This window comes from Silene latifolia, chromosome 6 (assembly GCF_048544455.1).
Source record: "Silene latifolia isolate original U9 population chromosome 6, ASM4854445v1, whole genome shotgun sequence".
In the NCBI taxonomy this organism is placed as follows: domain Eukaryota; kingdom Viridiplantae; phylum Streptophyta; class Magnoliopsida; order Caryophyllales; family Caryophyllaceae; genus Silene; species Silene latifolia.
Window position 1 is genome coordinate 7543385 of NC_133531.1, and position 26191 is coordinate 7569575.

At 35.2% G+C, this 26191-nt stretch overlaps 3 protein-coding genes across 4 annotated transcripts; 2 read left to right on the forward strand and 1 right to left on the reverse strand.

Moving 5' to 3' along the window:
* Positions 1-2030: 2030 nt before the first annotated feature.
* On the reverse strand, positions 2031-6737 carry LOC141586201 (GRF1-interacting factor 2-like). Of its 2 annotated transcripts, none has more exons than XM_074407346.1 (5): positions 6547-6737; positions 6308-6424; positions 4763-4839; positions 3214-3298; positions 2031-2863 (listed from the first exon to the last, which is right to left on the reverse strand). In XM_074407346.1, exons 2-5 carry the CDS (start codon positions 6389-6391, stop codon positions 2474-2476), a joined length of 636 nt encoding a protein of 211 aa, XP_074263447.1. In that variant the 5' UTR covers positions 6392-6424; positions 6547-6737; the 3' UTR covers positions 2031-2473. The 2 variants fall into 2 exon arrangements, with proteins under 2 accessions (XP_074263447.1, XP_074263448.1); XM_074407347.1 differs by having other exon boundaries at positions 6308-6451; positions 6547-6677.
* Positions 6738-7965: 1228 nt separating this feature from the next.
* LOC141586202 (putative protein S-acyltransferase 12) lies at positions 7966-12226 on the forward strand. Its single transcript, XM_074407348.1, has 7 exons — positions 7966-8427; positions 9638-9878; positions 10208-10299; positions 10802-10928; positions 11069-11154; positions 11332-11412; positions 11906-12226. The coding sequence occupies exons 1-7, from the start codon at positions 8239-8241 to the stop codon at positions 12020-12022; spliced, it is 933 nt and encodes a 310-aa protein (XP_074263449.1). The 5' UTR covers positions 7966-8238; the 3' UTR covers positions 12023-12226.
* Positions 12227-23541: 11315 nt separating this feature from the next.
* On the forward strand, positions 23542-25693 carry LOC141586204 (3-ketoacyl-CoA synthase 1). Its single transcript, XM_074407350.1, has one exon. The coding sequence runs from the start codon at positions 23903-23905 to the stop codon at positions 25475-25477; it is 1575 nt and encodes a 524-aa protein (XP_074263451.1). The 5' UTR covers positions 23542-23902; the 3' UTR covers positions 25478-25693.
* The last annotated feature ends 498 nt before the right edge of the window (positions 25694-26191 follow it).

The following is a 26191-nucleotide window of genomic DNA, read 5'->3' on the forward strand; positions in this document are numbered from 1 at the left end:
GGGAGAGAAGGGAAGGGGAGGGGGAATGGAGTGTGGTTGTTTGGATAACATTTCCCTCCAAATCTTGCCTATTGTGGAGAGATTTTGATTAGGCTAGGAGGAAGGAAATTGGATCTCTCCAAATCTCTCCCCATCCATTTCCCTCCACCCCCATTTGCCCTCCAAACTAGGGATTTTAAATCCCTTACTCTCCATCCCTTTCTTTTCCCTTCAAATCCCTCAATCCAAACACTTAGTTGCTATCCAAACAAGGGATTTTAAATCCCCTACTTTCCCTTCTTTTCTTTTCTCTCCAACTCTGTTAATCCAAACACACCCTAAGATTCTATCAACACTCAACAAGGTACACAAATTTTGTCCTCGTCGAACATTTATATGTTTTTTTTTATAAGGTAAGGAAACTAGGTTAATTGAAATTAACCCATAACATTCTTGCGGATGAAAGCGGTAAAAGAAAGACAACGGCTTTCATATTACCAATATCGAACCAAAATAACAAGGGAAAAAAACAAGACTCTCAAACGAAAGTCGAAATCTTTTAAAACCCCAAAAGAAAAAAAAATTGATGAGATTGAGATGGTTTGATCACTTATCATTGACTTATTATAATAAATGAATATTTATTTATTCTATTATTCTAGTAATAGACATACATCTAATACAAGTATAAAATGATTACGTCTGTCTTATGTACTCCCGTAGTTTATATTCAAATTTTACTTTATTTGAACTTACAAAAATTATATACGTACATGGTTTGGAAAAAAGATATTCATTATTATTAAAGTAATATGCGAGGTCTTTAAATTGTACTTTTCGTAGTGTTATTTCGCATTCGTATTTCTTTTATTTATAACTTTATAATTTAAGACTTGTAGACCGTAGTAAGAAGGAACACATAATAATGAATTAAAAATATCCCCATACGCATCAAACATCCCTGACTATAGTACTATACCATTAATAATAGCCTTATTAGCCTATACTCGGCGACTAAGATCTTGTTTTTCTGAACTGAAATTTTTCTGAGCCGAATTTAATGGAGACCTAGACTGAAACTAAACTTAGCAGAATTAAACTGATTAGATATGAACTGAATTTATTGGATTTGAACTAAACTGAACTTAATTTATAAGAACCGGAATTAATAAGTTCAAAACTTAAATAATGGTGTTTGTTAACAAGTGTCCATCCTATCAAGCGTGTTCCACTGACTAACTTGTAAGAATAAGCAACATGTTTAAGTTTTAACTAGATGTTAGTATGTTACCATCAGAAATCTTCAACTTCTTCCAAGAGATTGAACAATCGTCTCATTATTGTTAATATAATAATTCACAAGTAACTTTCTCGACGACCTATTCGTTTTAACAGTAATTTGTATAGTAGAGATAATCATTCCAATAATTTAACTCGGAAATGTCAATCTTACACGTATATATGAATGTGACATTGCCAAAACTCACAAAGGAAAAGGGAAGTCGAGTTACCGATGTCATATAATTAATCAGAAACTTGCAGCAAAGGATTAGGTATTGATTGCTCGAGTCTTGACCAACATGGTCCGCGGTTAAGTGCTAGGGCTCTCTATGATGATTTAGTTTTGGAACGAAATCTATTTGAGCCTACCGCCCTGTTCTTTTGGACTTAAAGTCACTTAACTTAAGTTCACTTCAGATCCTATAAGTTAAGTTAAGTTAAGTTCAGTTCAGATCCTATAAATTCAGATCCTATAAGTTCAATTCAGTTCAGTTCAGATCAGATCCGTTTCAGTCCAAAAGAACAGGGCCTACGACATGGTCATTATTTCCTTCTTTGCCCATGTCATGCATTTCATGTTGAGAATAGATCAAGTACCACTCCAAAAATGGAAAAAGGCGATAGGAGGCTAAACCTATGTCGAGATTTCATCACAAAAAAGAAGAAAGATTACAAGTATTAATCCCTTCAAGAAAAGACGATCTTACTCATAGAGAAGGATCCCTTCAAAGAAAAAGGCAGTCTTGACTGTCGATTAAGACGACCTTGAATTGATAAACTGGATTTCATTTTCAACAAAATGCCAATTCTGAACAAGCGCTTCCACAGTTCATCTTTTGCTAAACTTTTCTCGACTACTACAACCGAAGAAGATAGACAACAAAGGTAACTCCATACCAACCCAACTAAAGTACACTCAACAACTAAACCTTAAAGGCTGGGTGACGAGAAATGACCAACCGCCATTCACAATTGAAACTGTGAAAGGCGGCGTTTGCTAGACTTCATCTCAATAACATCCCAGAACTCGAGTCTAAACAACACAACACTCCTACATTCCCTACTACACTTTCACTACTAATGGAAACAAACGAAAAGACGAATTTTAGTCTATGTCAAACTTACCACAGATGAGGCCAGGGATAGATGGCGCTACATCTTGTATAAGTAATCCTACTTATAAACAATCACACACTAATACACGGAAAAGGCATCACTTTTGTTCTTCGCCACTTGCAGCAGAACTTCCTTGTCCATCACCTCTGGACACGGATTCGGTGCCTTCTTGCTTATTAGGCCCACGAGCATCGCTTGCATGGGCAGGTTTATTGTGGCCACCTCCAAGGGAGGCTTCGGATTGCATTGCATGCATTCCGTTATTTGGCCCTGTGGGCCTGAAGTTCATTTGGCTCGGCATTGTTTGCTGGTGTTGCTGGTGCACCTGATGTTGCTGTTGCGGTTGCTGTTCATGCATTTGAAGTGGACTACTAAATTGTGCATGTGAGGGCATCCTCGGAGGGAATGCATTTGGCTGTTGAGCCATTGCAGCAGCTTGCTGCTGCATATAATATGCACCTTGTTGCATTGCAGGATGAGGAGTCATCTGCAGGTAGAACTTTCTTAGAAAGTGTAAAGAACATACATACACATAAACAGCATTACGCCGTCACCCATTGCCTCAGTGGCTCCCGCCTATGGCAAGGTAGTTGGATAAATGTAACATTACAGTTCAAAGCACAAAGATTGTCTCCAAATGAACTATGTTGGAAACTGCATTGTGAATTGCATCGAAAGACAGCTTAGTAAGCCATTTAGCTTTCATCCATCATATTTCAGAGACCGAGAATATCAAGTCCTTTGGCTCCAATGTAACTAGAAATTAAATGGCACAAAAATAAAGGGCAGAAAAATCAATGAATCATCATCATATGGAGATATTGCAAGCCAGCATACCTGGGCAGGCATGGTTGCCACTTGGGGCTGAGCATCGGCAATAGCAGCAAGATACATCAAGTTTTTCTGAAGCTGTGCTTGATATCTGCAACATTTAAATGTCGGCTGTTCAGGTGAAACTTGAAAGTAAACATTAATCGTGGGCCAAACAGTATGTATAATCGAATCTTAAATTATTAATTGCCACCAAAACAATCAGATACCACCAAGTACAAAATAAAGTGACACAAGCCTCCTCAAACATTACTTAAGGCCTCAATAATAAATCTAATAATCGTAGGCGGGATCCCTGATGAAGACATATTTTACCAAAAGGGATATGCAAACATCTTTGAGAAAATTGCTTTAAGTTTACTATCCAAAGTGGTTCATACCATTTGAGGATCACTCTAAACTCTTTAGACAGCCATATCCTTACACGGTCTTAAATAATACCACCAATTTTCTGTGTTATTACTTATTAGTTACTCGTACTCCCTCCGTCCCGGTCAATTGTTGTCCTTTGGTTTTGGCACAAAGACCAAGGAAAGAGGTGAGGGTCAATAACTAAATGACAAGTGGACCAAATTTAGTGTGAATGATCAAATTGCTTATCAAACGCATTCTTAAAATAGAAAGGGCAACAATTGACCCAGACACCCCAAAATGGAGTAGGACAACAAATGACCGGGACAGAGGGAGTACTTCTTAGTTATTGGCACTCTTCTATTATTGGTGTAGGCAACGACACTGGGTCATGACTCATGACCAATCCTTTGTAGGCTATGTGAAGCCCTAAAACCATTTGAGGATCACTCTAAACTCTTTAAACACCCATTCCTGTACGGCTGTACTCATTTCAAAAGAATACTTCTCCAAAAAAAAATTGGGATCACTGCAGGAAGAGCCTTAGAGAGACGAAGATGGGAAGTCAGCTTTCAGGACCCTCTCTTGTGTTAAAAGCTTGAAGTTATGCCAACAACAAATTACATATTGCGAACTTCCCAAATAAGCTACTCTTCATAACTTTGGCTATTACAGTGCAATCACACATTCACACGGGATAATTAATTAATTACATAGGAGCCCAAAACTTTAAAATAAGGGTATCTTAGCTTTTGCACATAAAGAAAAGAAAGGAAAGCAACTTCAAAATTCCATTTCCTATCTGGATTAGCAGAGATGATACAAAAGTTCTAACTGGAAGTAGCTTGTCTTATTCCCTATTCAGGCAGAAAAAAGCTTTTATAGGGGATGAGCAGTGAGCCGTACCAATCTTAGACCAAGTGAGTGACAAATAAAAAATATAGACACTAAATTAAAACCGAGAATTGCAACAACAAAATCACCTCAGCGCCTCAAGGGATGTAACAAATTGCGGGGTAATGATAGTCATATATACAACCTTAACCCTTTGTTAGCAACAAAAAGAGAGAGTTTTGAATAGACACTAAATTAAAACCGAGAATTGCACCAAATGACCGTTAGTCCCCACTCAGATAAAGGTAGTGATTGGTTAAAATAAAATAAGTAACAGCAGCAGGTAGAAAATAAAACTACAGCAACTTACTGGGCACATTCAGCAAGTTTGCCAAGATTTTGATTATCCATTATAGCTAGGATCAACTTTTTGTTCTCATCAAGATACTGCATCAAACTCAGAAAAGTCAGCCGAGAAAAAACGTTTGTTTTGGGTCTATTAAGGTGGGTTCTGGATCTGTGAATGACAAAAAAAATGAAATCCAGTCATATTCAAAACTGAAAGCGGTCAACTAGTATGCAACTCTGCACTGTGTAGCCAATAGTCTAAGGATTTTGGTAGCATGCACAATTTGCAAGACAACTAAACTCAGCACGTATATTGTACTAACAATTCACAAGTATATTAGGCAGCTTCTCATGTACCTCCCTAGTCCCACTTAACGACACTGAGATAAATTACTCTTTTAAAAACCCGTTTGAATGGTTGGCTCACGCCCACATGAGATATGCTATTGCTTAGGAACATTGTTTTCAGGGAAGTCCAAGGAAACGAGCTGATTTTAGAAAGTTCAAATCTCATAAAATTTGTCATTTTTGTCAGCAGTATTAATTTCTGGTCTACCAATTTGTACTTACTGACTTTCCTACTATGTCATACTGCCGATGCATATTTTGAAAGAGGACCGTAATGATAAAGATACCATAAAAAAAAATACATAGCGATATTTTTGGTCCATCTCTTCCCCCTTCGCCCTTTTCAAAAGATTGATAGCATAGTCATCCAAGGCCTATAAGGGTTCCGGTGTCTCTGTTCCTCTTCAAGAGAACAACGTGTTTCCAAATCAGCATCATTATAACCCCATTCAGTCAATAATTCAGTGATTTTTTATCAGCCACCATTCTACTTCCATGATCCATGGTTTCTTCAGTAAATAATTCCCATACAACATCACGGATTCAAAGTCAAGCAGTCTGAGGCTCTTGCTTGATATGACATCAATCCACAAACAAGATTCATGTATCTCGTATAAAACTTAAACTTCTTCACTTGCGTTCAATTCCTCCCCATGACCTTCCTAGCAAGAGTAACCACCACTGCTATCCCCTCGATTCCTCGAATGACAAAAAATAAAGAGGTCCTCCACAAGGTTATGGTTAATATTTACGGTGTGTTAAGATAGCATTTGAAGAGGAAAAGGGAGATGAAAGGAAGGGACGGATGGTGAATAGAACAAATGCGGTTATGCTTTCAAATCTTTTCCATATTGAAGGGATTTTGACTAGATTTAGTGAATAGAAAATAGATCCCTCCATTTCTCTCCCGCTCCATTTCTTCCAACCGTATTTGCTAACTAAACAAGAAAAATTATCCAAAAAAAAAACCCGAGTCATAAAAGCGTGATCTTTCTTAGATTGGTACTACATATAAGCGTTACCGGGTCGGAACAGAATCAACAAGCTAATTCAGCTACTTCATTAATCAAACATTTCCCATATATTTTCAACTAGTGATATTCAACTTCTACCCACTTGGATTTTACCTATTCTTCGCAAGTGTCATATGACGTTCTATTAATAAACTCGTATCGACAACACAATCAAAATCAACCTCAAAAACAAAACAAAAAATTACCTTTTGAATCTGTTCAGTGGTGATATTAGCCGGAGGAAACGAAGACATAACCGGCATCATCGAAGGCGAAGCTTGTTGTTGCATTATTCCCCTTTAATAATTAATTAATCCAATAATCTGCAAAAATCAAACAAACCCTAAACCCTAAATCCAAAACCATAAAACCCTAATTAAAAGCAATAATCAGCAATTAAACAGCGAGTAGATGGTTGAATTAGAGAGAAGGAGAAGTTGAGTACCTTAATTTGGGGAAAAATCGTGGAGAATTTAGGGAATTGAAGAGAGAGAAAGTGTAAAAATGCAGAGGGGTTTAGATAAAGAAGATGATTAGTGCAAAACACGGCGAAATGCACGGCATTGTTTGTTTCTCACTGTCTACACGCACGTGCTCTTCTCAGTTCTGTCTCAATTCCTCTACCCCCCTCTTCACGAGTTCACACACATCCGACAAACCTTTTATGGAAGTGGTCTCGGATTATTTTCGAATCAATTATTATCAAGTTATTTGTGACACGAGTCATAATGGTCAACTTATAACAATATATATGGGGCGGAGTTATACACCTCTCACCAGTGGCGTTTTTAGGACCTTATCGAGACGAAAATTGAGAAAGATTTGAACTCCTATCCCCTAATCTAAAACAAACTAGCAATCTCATATAAACCACTGCACACGGCACCCATGAACCCTACTAAAAACGCTCATGCCTCTCACTAATTCTGGACCTTATGTTAAGTTTGGCTATATGTTAAGCTCGGGTCTTCACTTCAGGTGTTGTTTAGGTACGAGTTGGGTACTCAGTTCAGATTACCTGTGATCGAAGGTGGGAATCCATAAGAGTTGAAGAAGTTATGCAACATATAGGAAAAATGTCGGAATTGAAAGAAAACTTAAACAAACTATTAGTGGAATGGACTAAGGTTTACCTCATACTAAGAAAAGCCGTTAACTGCATTCTACCATGTTAAATTTGACAATATATGTGTTACACATTACTCTTTTAGTCTATGCCTTAGACGATGGATCTTGTCTCATAATGAAATACCATGTCGGAACACATTACTCTTTTACTCTCTGCCTTAGCCGTTAACTGCATTCTACCATGTACTATGATTCCAATTTTTTAAATGTGATTATACCAAATTCATCCCAGCAATTATGAAATAATTTTTTTTTTTTTCATCTCTTTTGTAGCCAACAGCCCAACACTAGCAATCTAGCATAAACTTTTATCTAAATCTATAGCTACGCATTTACAGCTCTACGCTACTATTATATCCTACTAAATATGAAAACAATTGAATTTTTTTTATTAGTAACCATTCAAAAAGACTCGTTTTAGTTATAAAATGGATACGCTCACGATACTAACCGTTTTTTTTTTTTTGACGAGAGAACCCGCAGCCACTACCTTCAGTGCTGACATGCTCGAAGTATATTAGGCATGGACTCAGGTCAAGAATGCTCCACAAAATTTTGATCTTGGGAGGTTTGAACCCGAGTCTCTTAGAAATTTCACCCAAATTTTAACCACTAGACTCCACCCTTACGGGCTATTAACCGAAATTTTAATTTTAATTTTTTTTTTTTTTTTTTGCAAAGTCACCTACCTATCACAACGGTAAAACGGCTGCAAACAGTAAAAAAGGAGTCAACCGTCATTCAACTGATGAAACAAACAAACCCTAACTTTATTCCCCAATTTTGCCACCACAAAATTCCCAAATCATTACTCTTTACACCTTAATAATCAAATTAAAAAACTACCCAACTCCCAAAATATACCTTCCTTCAAAACCCAATTCCCAATTTTCAATCAAACCTGGCTTCTGAAATCTGGAAATCATTCTTCAAACCCAGAAACATCCACCATAATCATCCTCTAATACTTCCAGAATTCGGGTCAACCCGGAAACAACCCACCACACCCATGGCTTTCAACCCGTTTAAGTACTGTTCCGGGTTACGGTACTTGGGTTACTTGATGATCTTTATGGTTCTGGGTATTATTGTTATTAGTTATTGGGCTGTTGTTGTTATTTCTTGGGGACCCAAATTGGTTCATGGTGGTGTTCATGCTGTTCCTTCTGCATTCATCATTGTTGTTTTTCACATTTTGGTTAGTTTTTTATTTTTATATTCTGCAAGTTTATTGTGTAAAGTTGATTACTTTGAAAGTTTGAATGTATTTGCGCTTAATTATTGTGTAAGACCGTTGTACAATTGGAAGTCATAAAGTTTATTACTTTCAAATTTTGTAATTTAAATGCAGCATTGTAGTGGGAATGTGTGGTTTGTTGTTGTGATTATTGCTACTTTGAAGCTGTGAATGGTCATTTTTAAGTTACATTTAGTGAGTTTCGAGTTTTTCCTGGTGTAATTTTGTTGTTGGTTTTTGGTTTCATGTATAAAGTTGGTTACTTTGAGGGTTTTATGATTTGGATGTGAATTGTGGTAAATATATGTTTTGTTGTTGTGTGATTATTGCTATTTTTGAAGTTGTCAAGAGTTAGTTATGTGTATGTAGCCTGCATTCCAATGCCATTGCCATCTTCGGTTTCAGTCAGACATCAAATAGTTTTCTGTTATCTTGTGGATTAGTGCACAAGCAAAGATGTATCCAAAGTTTAGGTAGGATGAGTTTTTTTTTCTATCTAGAAATGGTTTTTTGAATACAACCCCTCGGATGCCGTCTAGCCCGTCTTACTATAACATAGAGGGCACCATCTTTTCCAATTGATCTTTGAGGCTTATTGATGAAATTTAGTTTGCACTAGTAAAAGTATCGGAATTGTTGCGAGTTAGCTACTTGATTCATTTTCAGTGTATATGAAGTTTTCGGTTTGAGATGCTTTGTTGGTTGACCATTTTTTCGGACATATGCTCTACCCTTTGATAGTACTTGGTTTAGTGAAAAAGAGGGAAGGAGAGGGGAGTAAAATGGAGGAGCTTAAAAATAACATAATGGAAGGCACTAAGGCCGTCAGGGCAGGCAAGGGACATGGTTGGAACCACACAATATTTCCCTCCTTCATTCGTAATCATTTTCCTTGCGAAGTTCCGAGCAGTATAAATCTCGAGGGGAATGTCTCCTCTTTTTCCACTATCCTTCGTAATGGGACGTCTCTCCCTCCCCTTTCTTTCTCTTCCATTTGGAGGTAATCCAAATCAGGATTTTCTCTCTTCTTTCCCCTTCCGTCACAAGATATTCTACCCCTTTTTTTCTTTCCCTTAGTAGTTAAGCAAAGGGTTGTTTGTTGAGTATGCTACATGTTCAATCACTCATTTCGCCTTTTTTTCTAATTTTATGTAGACCACTTATTTTGTAGCTTGTACTGTTAACCTGGAGCTACTTTATGGTTGTATTTCAAGACCCTGGCTCTGTTCCTCAAAACTGGAGACCAATATTTGAAGGTGATTTGGAGGAGGGCTCTTCATCTTCCCAGGCACATAATGTTCCTACCGAGTCGTTAGCATCTACATGGCCACCATCAGGTGGAAGACCAGCTGTGGCTTATTGTACGAAATGCCAAAATGCAAAGCCACCTCGTTGCCACCATTGTTCTGTGTGTAAGCTACTCGATCTGTTTTTGAATTGGTTCACTTTCATGAGTTTGTAAAGTGACCTTCCTTGTAACTATGCTGACTTGCTTTCTTTAGGCTGAAATGTTAGTTTCCTCGAACGAAAATGCTATGTCCACTCTGTTCATACTGTTGGACATATTTGAACTTGTAAATGCTCAAACAAAAATGTAAATAAAAATGAATTCAACGCTTATTGATGTGTAAATTTAGACAACAGTTGTTGTCAGTCCACTGAGAAATGTTGAGCAAATTATCATTGTTTTTTGACTTTCAGTGAGATCGTTTAGCTGATTACATTCTTCTGTTTTCTGTAGGCCAAAGGTGCATTCTCAAGATGGATCACCACTGTGTATGGGTGGTGAATTGTGTTGGTGCACGCAACTACAAGTTCTTCCTGTTGTTCCTTGTAAGGCCACGTCTTGCAGAAAGGATATTTATATATTATTATGGATCTTACGTAGTTGTCTAAAGAAACTGCGCATTCAACTCGTCTTAGTAGTATATTAGGTCTTTAGGCAGTCGTACTGCAGGGAAAGAATGTTTTGCCCTCAGAGTCCTGCTTTATAGTCAAAATGAAAAACATGTGTAAATACTTGAGATGAAACGAAATAATTGATATCTTGACATTATCATTATGAGTTAATTTGGCAATGAGACCTCTGTGTTATTGATCTTCCTCAACTCATCAGATTGAGAGAACCCGAAATATTTTTTGAAACTTTGATAGTAAATGAAAAGTTGAAAATATCAATATTTATCTGGGGAGGACAGAAAATTGTGAAAATTGCCAACTTCATCATTCCTTGAGGTTCACTTAGATTTATTTTCACAGAAAGCATGAAATGAATTATTTGATCTATGAAATCCACATTCTTTCTTCATTTTCATCATCTAATTTTTTTTTCCAGGTTTATACCCTCCTAGAGACGACATTGGACACACTAGTATTGCTTCCTAATATTATTAACCTACTTGGCGAAGCAAGTAAGCGTTCTGGCTCTCCGGGGAATCTTGCTGTCATGGTTTTGGCATTTGGTATGTTCTTTTCTCTTCATCTGGCATGACCATGCCAATTCACATGAAATGTAAACTCATTGGAATTTCGACTTACTAGACATTTGCATCCTTCTGGGCCGTTCTGGCATATCTCACAGTATGTTTTACTTTAATTGCAGTTCTTAATTTGGCTTTTGCCCTCAGTATGCTCTGTTTCGTTGTTATGCATGCAACTCTTATCTGGAGCAATACAACTACTATTGAGGTACAGAACATAAAATATCTCATGTCTACAATCCGTTCTTTAAAATTAACTGCATTAGGTTCTACTGTAGATGAAAGATGAAATGTCTTAAAAAAAACTTCGTCACTTCCTTTCTCTGTAAATATGATCTTAGTAAGATACGTAATCTTGTACACATAACCTAACTTCTATTTACAGGTTTATGAGAAGAAGCGAGAGAAGAAGGAAACAGCAAGCAGGTGGAAGTATGATTTGGGTTGGAAAAGGAATTTTGAGCAGGTAATAGTATAATACACCACTCTTGTAGCTTCTGATCTTCTCATGTTGGTATGTTTGGAAACCTTTTGATTTGGCGTATTTTCCACCAAATCGTACTTGTCGCATGCTTCATCTGTATAATTCGTACTAGACTTGGCAAAAACTAATGCTACCAGACCCATACCTGAGCAGAGAATAACGAGAATGTGATGGAAAACCTAATTAACCCAATCGGACTTTGGACCCGAATTTTGATGATCTTGGATAGACCTTTATCTTTAAATGGCTCAATAATTCCTTACCTGTAACAAAAATGACTTGACCCTATTCGAATCTGAGTACAGAACTACAGACATACCTGACCCAACGAGATAATGAGCCATTTCTGCCTACTTTTTACCATACATGACGAGGAATTTAAGCTTTTAGATAGAAGCAAAACCCTAATTCTTCGGTGATTGATCTCTTTTTTCCCCCTCAATATGTGATTTTTTTCTGTTTTCTTAAATTTCAGGTCTTTGGCACGAAAAAGGCGTTGTGGTTTCTACCGGTGTTCTCAAAGGACGATTTGGGCAGTATCCCCTCATTACAAGGCACATATTTTCCAATGCGGGATGATGTTGAGTCATAGTAAACTGGTGAGTGTAAATTACCTGTACTCAAATCATATTAGATCTCCCGCTAGCCAGACAATCCCCTTTGTGATTTTTTGACAAGGGTGGATTCTTCAATGTAAGGCTGAGGTGGCTTCAGCTACAATTGTACCATAGTATACCAGTTTGTGTGATTATTCCCGTCTTATTATACTCGTTTCATCCATTCTTGGGACTTACCATAGTATAGTTTTCCTTCTAGTCCCTTGGGTTAGATACGTCTTCTGCTCGTATTTTTTTTTTGCTACCATGAAAAAACAACAGGCAGTCTACTAAAAATATATTTTCTTTTTTCCTATTTAACTTAGAAGAATAGTACTAAACTCTTGAGTTGAGACCTCAAATTAGAAATCTAGATGCTAGCACCGTCCCTTTCTGGCTAGATGACAATTATACGAACAATTGAGTCTTGTATAAGATGGTCTCGCACAAGTGAGTGAGATCAACTTAGATCCATATATTTTCTTCATATCCTCATGTGGACATCTTAACTGATCCATATTACGCAGCACTCACATTTCTTCGTTGCCTTGTTTTTAGCGGGTTGTGGCCTTGTTATTGATACGAGACGTCTCGCATGAGACTGGTTTATTAATCACAGGGTTAATGGGTTGGTTGACCGTCTTATATTGGTTTTCGTGCTTGACAAAAGTATCACGAGTATTATTTTAAGCAACAGGTTGGTTCAATGTCCTTGTTTATGCAAGGGGTAAATTCGTCTTTGTGATTTTGTGATAATGTGAAGCTGCCTTAGTTAGACCTGTCCTTTACAAAGGGACCCTTGAAGATTAAAGCCTATTTGTAATTAAGTTTACGATAATGATTTGGTTTAATTAGTTTCGATTAGCATAGGAGATTAGGAGAGCATTCAACTGGGGAAGGCAGGGACAATAAGGCCTTTTTGGAGCTTAATCTATGAATGTTCCCTGCACACTTTGTCACTTATGCTGTTTGCCTCACTTTTTGTTGTTTAACTTTCTCCTTTCTCTTCTTTTGTAGGGAATTTTAGTTCTTTTAACATAAGCTTGATTTAATTTCCGACAGTTAGTCTTGTGTAAGACCGTTATATGATATGATAGATATTCCTATAAATATCACTATATATGGTTCATACTTCATAACACACTTTTGCGCGCTTCACTCGTCAAGTCTAACGTGAGCCGTGAGGTAAGTTAAGCTATATAAGTATATAATCGTTAACTAGGTTGCAACCATGAACTCGAATTTTTGGCTGATATGATTCTCTTGCAACAGTTGAACTCTCATGTGATGGGTTATAAAATGTGACGGAGGAAATGTGATCTTTTTATGATAAAAGTAACCGTTCACAACTTCTTATTTATCATGTAATAGTTCAAATTATAGTTTCATTTTATCATAAAATGATTTCATTTCTCGGTCACAAGCTTGTGACACTTTACAAATGAGAATTTGTGTTTTCCTAAATAACACTAATCATTCAAGCCAAATAGTTATTCAGATTGGTAAAGTTATGCAAGGCCAAACACCGACTTATAAAGAGGGAAATGATAATGTCATTGCATTTTTTTGTTAATGCCACAAGTCCACAACCATATAAGCTAAGTTTAAGGGCATGTTACTATTCACCGTATTACAAACAGGAGTGGCATAGTAATTTCGGAGTGACGTTATGCCTTCCCTATAAAGAATCCATCAATCATGACTTCGCTATGCTGTCTGTAATATGATTAGGCTAGTTTATTAAGCATGTTATTACATATCTATTCTCTATTCAAAACATTTATTTACCTTCAATTAAAATATCTGCATAAAGAATAAGAAAGGTAAACAAATAAGTTCAAATTCTTCTAAAAACATAAAATTATATATAACTAAGTCATGATTTCAGTTGGAGTTGTCACTTGTAATGCCACCCATCTATTGTCGATGGATATAATAGAACAACAACAACAACAATATTATCAAAGCCTTAATCCCAAAATAATTTGGGGTCGGCTGACATGAATCATCCTTTAGAACGTCTGCTAAAAATAGAAACGTAAAATTATCTCATTAGTCATTCCTATGAACGTAATGCTAAAAATAGGTCTCACCTAATATGTTAGAGACTGAAAAATATGTCAAATTACACACTCCGACTCAATAACCTCTTAGGCTTAACTCAATTTCAGTATGAAATGACCTAAGTTCAAATCTCGTCTTTATATAATTACATTGGACTAACCGAAATACAAAACATTTCTCATATACACATAATCAAAAATATTCATGAACTACATAAAAGTATAAAACATTACCAAGTTCACACAACTCACATAATCCATCTCATCATATATCATAAATTCATAAGATCACTTCCTCTATGATATGATCAATGTCTTCCAGGGTTGGTTTGTCGAACATCATCGTCGAGTTGTTCTCCCATGGGACAACAAGCATCAACACCAATGGAGATGAGCAAAAGAAGAAGAGGTGTAGTAAAAATTACTAAACCTAAAGGCACCATCCATAACTCCTTATTTCTTGGGTGAAATTTTATTTGCCAGAATACCAAAATTACCCCTCCAATTATGCTCACTAAAAACATGCATAAACATGTTATATATCTGTTCCAACTTTTTTTTGTGATTTTATTTACTACATTCCTCTCAATTCCCATGAATGGCTTGGAGTTTTCGTCTAGGCCGAAAAATCGGCACAATGTAGGAGATGTTAATTTGTGATGTATATGATTTTGGAAATTTAAATATTTATTACTAGAGTTTTATGTTGCCTTGAGATTCATAAAGAAAGAATGAAAAACTTAAGAGAAAAAGGCATGGAGGTGTAGGTCTAAAACTTAGGGGGGGTATTATAAGACAATATTTTCAATAAAGTTTTGTTTTATTAATGATAAAAATCTACAAAAGTCGACGACATAAAGCCGTCGTACCAATTTATATAGAGAAAATGATCATGTAAAATACCATGATATGATATAGACTAGAGCGATTTTAATTCTGACGTGATTTGAATCCAATTCACAAGTACCAATTTTTGTAGTTTCATGGGGTTACCAACTAAGCTAGTTGATATTGTTTTGCGGATTATGTTAGATCGCATATGGCCTGGGCCGCGCCCGTCTAGGAGGAGAGAGTGTCCGCTTTATAAGTTCAAAGATGTTCCATCTCAAAACCAATTGACAATAAGAAGAGTAACCCCTTAAATTATAAACTAGATCACTCTTCTCTATTTATCCGATGTGGGAGAACTACATGTGATTTTTCACAAATTACAATACAATTGTCTTAGTAATGTTTACTAAACTGACTTTTTAACCGTTGTGGATTTTTTTTTTTTTTTTTTTAATTTTTTTTGTGGACAATTGTGGATTTTGATGGAATAAAAGACTTGGCTATTGGATGAGGAAAGGAAAATGAGATAGCGACACCTGGTGTTACCGACTTTGGGTAACACCGAGGGTAATTTTGTAAATGTAGTGACATTTTAATATTTTTCCAAAGATCAGTCAAATCAATTGTCTAAGGGCATAAATGGAATACTACATCCTTATAATAGTGACATCTTCAATTAAACGCTCTTCAACGCCAACCACCATACCCATCGCCACCGTCATAAGGTTAATAATATATTATGCAAAATTTTATTTTTTCTTATAGACGAGCAAACTATGCAAAATATACTTATTCAACTGGAATGTGATAATAAAAAATACCACGCAAATCAAATCACAATTAATTGATCAAACTTAAATTATTAATAAAATTGCACGGTGACGGTTATTGGAGAAACCGATTCCATTAAATTCATGGTCAAATACTTGTTTGCTTGTAGTAGTAAATTATAGCTATTTTTGTATTCAATATTTGAATTCCATGATCAGATGTGTATGAACCTTGTATAGTTGTATGAGGAAGAAAGATTGGATGGATATGTATGTATGATTGTATAAACTTTGTATAAGAACAGAACAGGCGAAGGACTTGATCTAAATTCAGTGTTAATCTTAGGCTCTTGGAAATAGAGATAAAATAGGATTACTTTTCTGCCCCTCCATATTGTACGCATAAATCTCAACTAACTTGAATATCTATAATTATTTGATTATTTTAATTAGGGTGTTACCGAGATTGTGTAACACCCGGTGTCGCCGTAGCATTGTCCATGAGGAAACAATTAGTTCCCAAAGGGTTCATCTTTCGTTCTAATGGTTGTTTTCAAGCTAAACTCCGGCTATATCTGGGGAGATATCATTTGAATTTTCTTCATTTATGTTGGTTTAATATTCTTCTACGGAAAATTCTCCTTTGCTTATTTTTGAAATAAAACAAACTTGTTAGTCATTCATTACTCACATTTGGTCTAAGACCCCGTTCTTTTGGACTTAAAGTCACTTAACTAAAGTCGACTTCAGATCCTATAAGTTCAGTTCAAATCCTATAAATTTAGTTCAGATCCTAAAAGTTCAGTTCAGTTCAATTCAGATTCTATAATTTCAGTTCAGTTCAGATCATATAAGTTCAGTTCAGTTCAGATCCTATAAATCCAGTTCAGTTCAATACAATTCAGATCAGGTCAGTTTTAATCCAAGAGAATAGGGTCTAAGACTTCTAATATCTCAAAATTACTCGACACAATTTAATAATAGTTCAACATATGACCAACTACGATAGTTGGTTAGCCATATAAACTTATTTGTCCATATGCAGTTTTACATATTAGAGCACCCACATTGAAGAGGATGGATCATCCTCTTAGATGAGAGAGAGTACTAAGAGAATGTCCTCTTCAATGTGGGTACATACTCTTAGCATCCTCTTTGAAGAGGCAGACATCCTCTATAAATAGAAGATGTTCTTGTCTTGGCCCTTGTGCCAAATAAGAGAAAAAATTGTATTTAAATGGTGAAAGAGGAGAGGAGGGTAACATCCTCTTTGATGTAGGTACAAAGAGAAAAAGAGGAAGGAGATAGTGGAAGTGGGGTAAAAGAAAGAGAGTATGATGTATCAAAAATATAGAATGAAAGAGAAGAAATAAGAGGATGAAATCATACTCTTTAATGTGCATGCTATGCTCTTTGAGGAAGTCACTCTTTTATTTCATTGAGGAAGTCACTAGTAAAACCGTTACCCTTACGGCCTTACTGCTTTACCCCTTTTTCAGTTTTTTTGTGAATTGAAAAATAAAATAATAAATATAAACTTAACTTCTAGAAAATGCATGTAATTGTTTTGCGTGTTTTCAAAATATGTGAGTAGAATTTTAAAAATGTAAACAATTCAATAAAACAGATGGAGTATATATACTTTGCACCATGTCATGTAATTGGACACCTTTCCTTGAACGAGGCAATCGGTCCAACGTAATAATGTAAAATACCATCAATAAACCATGAACAATAAGTATACCAAAGCCTATGATTGCAAGTTAGTGAAAATTGAATTGTACGAAATTATTTACCCATTTATAGAGGGTTGATAACAATTCAACATATAATAAATTGATTATACGGAAATCACAAATTGTTTTACAGGAATGTCTTATAGCATAAGACCAGCCCATAACCCAAACAACTAACTTATAAACCCCTTTTTTAATCAAATAACCAAAAACTCCGAAAAATTAGTTGATAGACTTGTAAGAAAAATATTTTATTTTGATAACCTAAAATTTTATATTAATAACTTGTATATTTAAATATGTTAGCTTTTATCATAAAATTTCGTGTTGTTAAACTAATTTTAAATTAAATTAAATGTTATGTTTAAGCGTCTCGTCTTTTGGGTCAATCTTATGCTATAAAACGATCCTATAGAAAAGCTGCTGGACGAAAATATATCCGCGACTCGGAAATCCAATTTACTTTATTATTGTCCCAACCTTTCCAATGCAAACTTAAATCCCTGGTTTTATTTGCCAACACACAAAAATCCAATCCACATAAATATCCATATACACAATGGACCATATGCATGAGTAGCAGGGTGTACTGGGCCAAACACAAGGCCTACTTATGATTGGGCCAACCGAATACCAGAATTAAATTCATTTGGGCCTTCTGAAGTTTGTGTTCAATTCATCTCTTACGAAAGTACTAAAAATATACTCCGCAATTATAATACAAAAAATAGTAAAAATATAGCAATTATAAAACAATTATATAGCAATTCATCATTTATTAAACAAAAAATACTAAAAATATAGCAATTATAAAACAATTTTTTTAAAATAAATAAAAAATAAAATAAACTAGCGGGGTTTGGGTGAGTGGGCCAGGCGCGCCACAGCACGGCCAGCCCAATATCTGTGCTTGGATCGGGCCAATTTTGGAGGAAAACACGATGGGCCAGCACGTGGGTCGGCCCAGCACGGCCAATTGCCAACTCTAGCTCAGCTTCATTAAGTTTAATTCGGGTGAGCTTCTTTCAGCTAAAAATAACCGAACCTTAGAATTGTGTCCATTTTATCAGCTTATTTAGTGGATAAAATAATTGAGTAATTCAAATATCTAAATCGAGTTTGATAATTTTACATTAACTTGGTCACTTTTAATTAAGTTTACTTATTTCACGTGAGACGTAACTTACATCGTAAAATAGTCTACTTATAATGAATTTACTCAGAGATCGTCTTTCAAATGACGTCCTCTAATATAAGTGGAATGAAGAGTATATGGATGGTTGAGTCTAAAAAGAGTAAAAGGTCATAGACTCTTAGTAATATAATACAAAATCTCATTTGTAACGGAGACTTCAGTAAATCTTCCTTATAACGGGTCAAATATTATTCACATGGTTTTTTTTATACTCGTATAATTTACAAGGGTGAGCATGTGTGCCATCTTCTTTAGTAGTTTAGTATACTCTATAGCCAGTAGGGCTGAGAATTGGTCCAAGATTAGACTAAATAGGACCAGACCGAAGATCGAAAATAAAAATTTAGTAGACCGAAAACCGGACCTAAAACTTTCGGTCTTGGACAGGACCAAACCCGAAATATTTGGTCCGGTCTTGGACCGAAATGAACCTAAAATTAGTTTTTTCACTATTTCTTATACGATATTACATTTTAATTCCGCTAAATAAAATACATTTAAATAATTAGACTCTTTTTATGTAAATTATTGGCAATACTAATTTATAATGTCTTTTAAATATTAAATATTAATTTGACTCATACTATTTTAATGTTGCGTCATTAAAAACGTGAAATTTGGTCCATTCGGCCTGGACCTAAATTAACCGGTCTTCGACCGAAGACCAAACCTTGAAAAAATGAGGAGAAGACCGGACCAAAATAATTCCGTCCGGGTTTGGTTCAGATCAAATGGTCCGATCCTGTTTATTTTTCCGGTCCGGACCTAAATTTGCACACCCCTATCTATAGGAGTACAAATTTGAAAATTTGCTTAAAAATGTCGAAAACGGAGAGGGGATTAATTATTTAATTTTATGATGGATGTTGACGAGATGCACATTTGCAAACAAAGAATTTACGGAGTATTCATGATCGTAATAAAAATCAGGCACTTTTAATTTGACGTAAATTGAAACAAGAATCAACATTTATCTGCAAGATTACATCGAAACAGACAAACAGTCACTACCTCAGGTTGATTCTTGTCTCAATTTACGTCAAATTAAAATGGTTCAACTTGATATCAACATTTTTATTTGCTTTAAAAGTATCTAATTAATCAACATTTATCTGCAAGATTACATCGAAACAGACAAAAAGTATTTGCTTTAAAGTATCATGTAAAAATCAACTTATATCAACATTTTTTTTCTTTAAAGCAAATACTTTTTTTTTTTTGTTTTGGGAGTACATAACTACACCCTACATATTATGTTAAATTCAACGACGGGCCTGAACCGCACCCAAACGGAGAAGAAAGAGTTCACAACGTAAGCTCAAGATGGTTCAACTCTAAAACCAATTGGCAATAGAGGCGCTTATCTTATAAAGTGGTAATTTTTCTCCTATTTTATCAATGTGGGACAACCCTCACATGTGTAAATTTGGGTTTCTTCACATATTATTAAGTAAACTTTTTCGCACTTTTTATAATCATAAATTATAAATAAAACCATCTCGTACATGATTTGAACCTAGATTATGAATACCGTCTCTCATTAATTTAATAAGTTTGTTAGTTGACGGTAGTCGGGCATCTGCATGTAGAGGCATAGAGCCGTCAACCGCGTCGGCTTCAGATTAGGTCATTTTAGGTTTTGCGAGAATTTGGGTTAGTTCGGGTAAGGTCTGGTCTTTTTGGGTCCATGTCATTTTCTTTCAAATCTATGAGGCTATTATTATCAAGTTCTTTCGAATAGCACAAAACATTTGGGTCGAGTCTTATTGATTCGGGTCGATTACAGATCATTCCCGAGTCCTAAATTCGGGTTTATTAATGCTTGATTGTATACAATGAATATTTTTAGTGTTTTAGGACATTGCAACTTAGAATACACGCAAAATTCATTTACCAAATACACACAATGTTGTGACCCATACGACCGTACCAACAAGCATTAAAAACGAACAATGTATTAGGATGATGGTTTTCTCTCATACAACATCCTAACTATAAATTCTAAAGTCAAATAGTATGGGCCGGTGATCACGGCCCATATTAGCCTACCCATAACCTCCGTTGACCTTGTTCGGTATTCATTACATATATTGTACACCGACAACACGGTACACCCTCAGCTTCATGTAGTGATGATATCGAAGATGTCTTGATTCAGTGATTAGTACACACGGAGGTACAAAACTACAAATGTGCAATGGACGTTAGTTCCCAGAATCGAATCTCTCCAAATACGTAAAACCCTATAAGAACTTCTCAGAATTGTTAATTATTAGTTGAAAATTTTAATTTTTTTTTTTCTAATTTACTTTATTACATTAGTAGTAGAGAGTATTTTGCTATGTTCAAAATTTCTCAGACCCCCTAACGTCAGCTTTCAGCTCCGCCGCTTTAGAAAACAATTGAACTTGCATGTTGCACGTAGTAAAAAGTCTTGAAGATTAAGATCAGTAAATCTCTCTTGTGACGGATACCATGATAGATCAATAGATCTCTCCTGTGACGGATATATCCGTCACAAACTTGTGACGGTTCAAGTACCACTCATATTGTTAGAAAAAACAAGAGTAAAGTTGCTTAAGGAATTACAAAAGGCTTGTCTTAATCTATGCAAGTGAGTTTTATTTGACCCGTTACAAGGTTGTGACGGATATTACTCGTCACAAATGAGAATTTGTGATGATAGATAATTAATGTATACGATGTTGAACCATGTCAGTGCATGTGCGAACTACATACTCTACTTGATAAGACTACGTCCTAAGCAATTTGGTATTAGTAGATTCAGTGTGGACTTAGTCTTTACTCGTTGTTTCGCATATTCAACTGCTTTCACACTATCAAGTACAGAGTATGGACTATCAACTGTCAACTAAACGTGGCCATGTCTACTAAAAAATACACATGCATGATGTATGTGATGACCAAATGTGCAAATATATGGATAATAAATCTCCCCATGTCGGGAATATTTTCACAAACTTGTAACAGGTTAAATACAACTCACGTAGATAGATAACAAAATAAAAGCACCTACTCATAAGTCATAACGTATAGTGGAGAGACTTTGAGATATGATACTCGCTCCGTCCTAATTATTTATTTATCCTTAATTAAAATATCTCTTATAAATAACATGAAAATATAATTAAATAAATAACTGGAATGGTGAGTGTATATACAAATAAAAGTTGCATAGAGCAATAATAATAAAAGAACTTTATATAAAGTTCTTTCTATGCTGTTTCATATTTTATTAGTTCTAACGTTTGGTTAGCTACTTAACGCACAACTAACTCCATAATGTAGCAATAATAAAGATGGGGGAGCTCGTTTGACAAACAAGTACTGTAAATAAGATTGGATCAATTTCCCAAATCAACGTAACTAACTAATTGGCCGGAATACGTTGACCTAAGACCTAAGTATTTTAATTTCCAAAAGTAAATAAACTACTCCGTATTATATAATTCAATTTAAGAGTGATAACGAGTCAGTCATTTGTTTATTCTTTTTAATCAAAAGTAAACAAACGATTAGAACAGAAGGTGTACATAATCAATCAGGTTCGTAATCAGGTACATATAATTTCGGGTTTCAGGTGTATATAACCGAATCCTTTAATCATTTTCTACGCCATTCAAATTAAAACCCCACAAAAAATTCGAATTGAATGCTCTACAATAAAACCAGTCACCTAAAACCCACCCACCAACAGGGAGGACTTCTACTTGTACACCTCTCATTTTCTCCACTTGAAAGGTCAAATAAAAGTCTTATGTAATATGCTCTTTATTTAATTAATAAACTTATATAACTTAAAGTCTTAAACGTTGCTTATAAAAACTACCGTGTGGGTCCATTATCAACTTGAGCATGTTTTTTTTTTAGGTAAAGAAAACCATAAATGTGGATATATTCTTGACCGAAAATGAATCTAAATAATACTCGTAAGTACATACTATTACCTTTTATGACTTCACCCGCTAACAAACATGTTACAATAATTAAACAAATTGCTTTTGTGATTTTGTTCCTACAATCACACCACGTAAATAGTCGAAATCCTGTAAAGCTGCTGATTTATATCGGTATGCATAATATTGTTAAGTAATTATTGCTTTTCAAAGAAAAACAAGTTTAATATTAAATGAACTCGTTATATTATTCAAAAGTAATTAATGGTGTCGAAAAAGTCTTATTATGTGTAGAAAGGGTTGACCCGTCAAGTTATTATACGAGATATGCTTACAATCTAAAAAATTAACTCTCATCGCAATTTTATTTGTCCAAAACAATTTTTTCACATATATATATTGTGATTAAAATGTATTTCACAAAAAAAAGAAAAAAGGTAAATATGAAGTAAGAGTTAGCTCAATTGAATGAAGCTGAAATAAGATTTAATTTATGAAGAAATTAACTTAACTGAGCTAGGAATCAATGGGAGAATGGCAAATTGGTAAATGAACTGTATATACTAAAGTAAACTGAATAGAGCTGAGATATCGATGAACTGAAATTAAGTCAGAACGAACAACGCCTGTATCACCAAAAACATTCACAATTTTACCCCCTTATAGAAAATGACACCAATGTAAAAGCTAAGCCAAATTATTGTTCTTACTTCCAGGCTTACTTGAACGAAATCTATTGTTTTAGCTATTCCTTCTACACAAACACTTTTCCTTGGTCAATTGCTTATTTGCTTCCACTTTTCTTACATGTCACACTCCCAACATATTCTATTTTTTAACCTAGCTAATGTTTTTATTATTATAATTTTATTTTTACAAACAACATTTCAAACCTTAAACCTTAGTAGTTTACCTATTTTATGGTCAAAAAAATAAAATAAAAAATTAAGCTTGTGTTTCAAAGTTATATATAGTGGTTGAGCTATCTATCCAATTCCGAAACTACCCACATTTAATTCCTTACATACCATACATTTTCTCCAGCTTTCTTGCAGCTCATCTTCTATTTTATACAACACACAATAAATCACCTTATACTTATATATACTCCTATATATATGAACCCTAATATACCTCACAATTTCACAACATTTCCTCTTTTATCACTTCTCTCACTCATTTTTTTCTTCCTTTCTATATATATAACATCAATATAAATCAAATTATTATATAGTCACATACATTTGATTATTGGACTATCATTAACGTAAAGTCGTAAACACATTATTATTTGCTCTATATATCTTTGTTTAAAGATTTATAAAAAAATTTCTCCTAGACAAAAAGTTAAGAAATCACAAAAAATGACGAGTATAAACATGGAGAAGGAGAGATTAATGGCGGAGATGGATTTCAAAGACGAATCGTCGATTGTAATCAAAATCCGTCGTAAATTACCCGATTTTTTACAGTCGGTAAAGCTTAAGTACGTGAAATTAGGGTACGGGAGTTACTCATGCAAAGCTCCTACTACTATCATTATTTTCCTAGTTGCTCTGCCTCTTTTAATTTCAACTTTGGTTCAACTTACCGGTCTAAGAAGGGACCGGGTTTCTGATTTATGGATGAACCGGGATACGGCTACCGGTCTTACCGGTTTTGTTGTGTTGATTATAGCTCTTGGTCTATATTGGGTTAAGAGGCCTAGACCGGTCTATTTAGTTGATTTTGCATGCTACAAACCCGAAGACCAAAGAAAATTGTCGACCGAGTCATTCGTGAAATTAACTGAAGATAGCGGTGGGTTCGAGGAAGAAACCGTAAATTTTCAAAAGAAAATTGCGAGGAGGTCCGGTTTAGGGGACGAGACGTATTGCGCTAAGGGTATTACTTCTAAACCGCCTAATTTTTCGATGTCCTCAGCTCGTGCTGAGTCGGAGTCTGTCATCTTTAATACGGTCGATGCACTCCTAGAAAAAACCGGTGTCCGACCCGAGGATATTGACATATTAATAGTGAATTGTAGTCTATTTAACCCGAACCCGTCACTTTCTTCAATGATAGTGAACCGGTATAAGCTTAAACCCACAATTAAGACATTTAACCTAGGTGGAATGGGTTGTAGTGCGGGTCTAATATCGATCGACTTAGCCAAACATTTATTACGGGCCAACCCGAATTCTTATGCATTGGTCTTTAGTACCGAAAATATTACGCAAAATTGGTATTTTGGTAACGACCGGTCCATGTTATTATGTAACTGTATATTTCGAATGGGTGGGGCCGCTGTTTTATTGTCTAATAAGGCAGAAGATAAGTCAAGGTCAAAGTACGAGCTGGTTCACACTGTCCGGACCCACAAGGGTTCGGACGCAAATAGTTTCAATTGTGTGTATCAAAAAGAAGATGACAAGGGGTTCATTGGCGTGTCCCTAGCACGTGAATTGATGGCGGTTGCAGGGGATGCACTTAAAACTAACATAACTACGCTCGGACCACTTGTGTTACCCTGGTCCGAGCAATTTATGTTTTTTGTCACATTGGTTCGGAGAAAAGTCCTAAAACATGTTAAGGTTAAGCCTTACATTCCGGACTTTAAATTAGCGTTTGAACATTTTTGTATACACGCGGGTGGGCGAGCGGTCCTAGACGAAATGCAAAAGAACATGCAATTAAGTGATTGGCACATGGAACCATCAAGAATGACACTTCATAGGTTCGGTAACACGTCTAGTAGTTCGTTATGGTATGAATTGAGTTACACTGAAGCTAAGGGACGAGTGAAGCGTGGTGATCGAGTTTGGCAGATTGCGTTTGGGTCGGGTTTTAAGTGTAATAGCGCGGTTTGGAAGGCGTTGAGAGAAGTTGAGGTGGGTATGTCTAAGACAAACCCATGGCTTGATTCAATTGACAAGTATCCTGTGAAGATAGCTCTTTGAGTAGAAAAGGGAATTGGTAAGAATGTTGTAATAATAACTATTGTTGGTGGGAAAAAAATGTTTGGTATTTCCCAAGAAATTAGATGATCTATACTCATAATTGTTGGTCGGAAAATTGTTTGGTTTTTTTTTTATTTGGCATTTATTATGCCTTGCTTGTATGAATATTTTTTAGTAGTAAATAATTGTTTGGAAGTGGTGTTCAAGGAAGATTCATTCACAAGTGTATAATATGCTTGAATTGTGGAGTTAGTTTTAAATTGTATAAGATGATTTTACGCTAATATAATTAATAGATTTAAATAAATCAGATTAATGTAAAAATGGTTACTAAAAAATTTCATTGCGAGAAATTTGTATAAAACTGTCTTACATAAATATTTGTGTGAATTGAATAACAACATATTCACATACTACTCCATGCATGTTGACTAAATGTAAGATAATGAAACAATTTTCTTACCTACTTATGATAAATGGGTAAATTAATTTAATTTCAGATAGAGTAAGTTGACTCGATTTGAGCTAGCTTTAGTTTAAGTTTTCGTTCAATTCAAGACTTCATTTTGTTCAATTTCTTTTATTAGATTAAATCACACCCCTTTTGTATTTGTTACGCTTCTAGACATTACAAATTTGTGTTAGGCAATGCATATCAGATATCTTATTTGGTCAAAGTAGCTTATTTGACAAAAAATTTAGGCAACTTATTTT

Bases quoted from the DNA above. Each gene is read 5' to 3' on its own strand.
- LOC141586201 (XM_074407346.1), bottom strand. From the start codon at position 6,391: ATGCAACAACAAGCTTCGCCTTCGATGATGCCGGTTATGTCTTCGTTT. The intron at 4,840-6,307 runs GTAATTTTTTGT...AGTTTGATGCAG, and splicing joins CCACTGAACAGATTCAAAAG to TATCTTGATGAGAACAAAAA. The intron at 2,864-3,213 runs GTATGCTGGCTT...TTCTACCTGCAG, and splicing joins TGGCAACCATGCCTGCCCAG to ATGACTCCTCATCCTGCAAT.
- LOC141586202 (XM_074407348.1), top strand. From the start codon at position 8,239: ATGGCTTTCAACCCGTTTAAGTACTGTTCCGGGTTACGGTACTTGGGT. The intron at 10,929-11,068 runs GTATGTTCTTTT...CTTTAATTGCAG, and splicing joins TGTCATGGTTTTGGCATTTG to TTCTTAATTTGGCTTTTGCC. The intron at 11,155-11,331 runs GTACAGAACATA...TTCTATTTACAG, and splicing joins GCAATACAACTACTATTGAG to GTTTATGAGAAGAAGCGAGA.
- LOC141586204 (XM_074407350.1), top strand. From the start codon at position 23,903: ATGACGAGTATAAACATGGAGAAGGAGAGATTAATGGCGGAGATGGAT.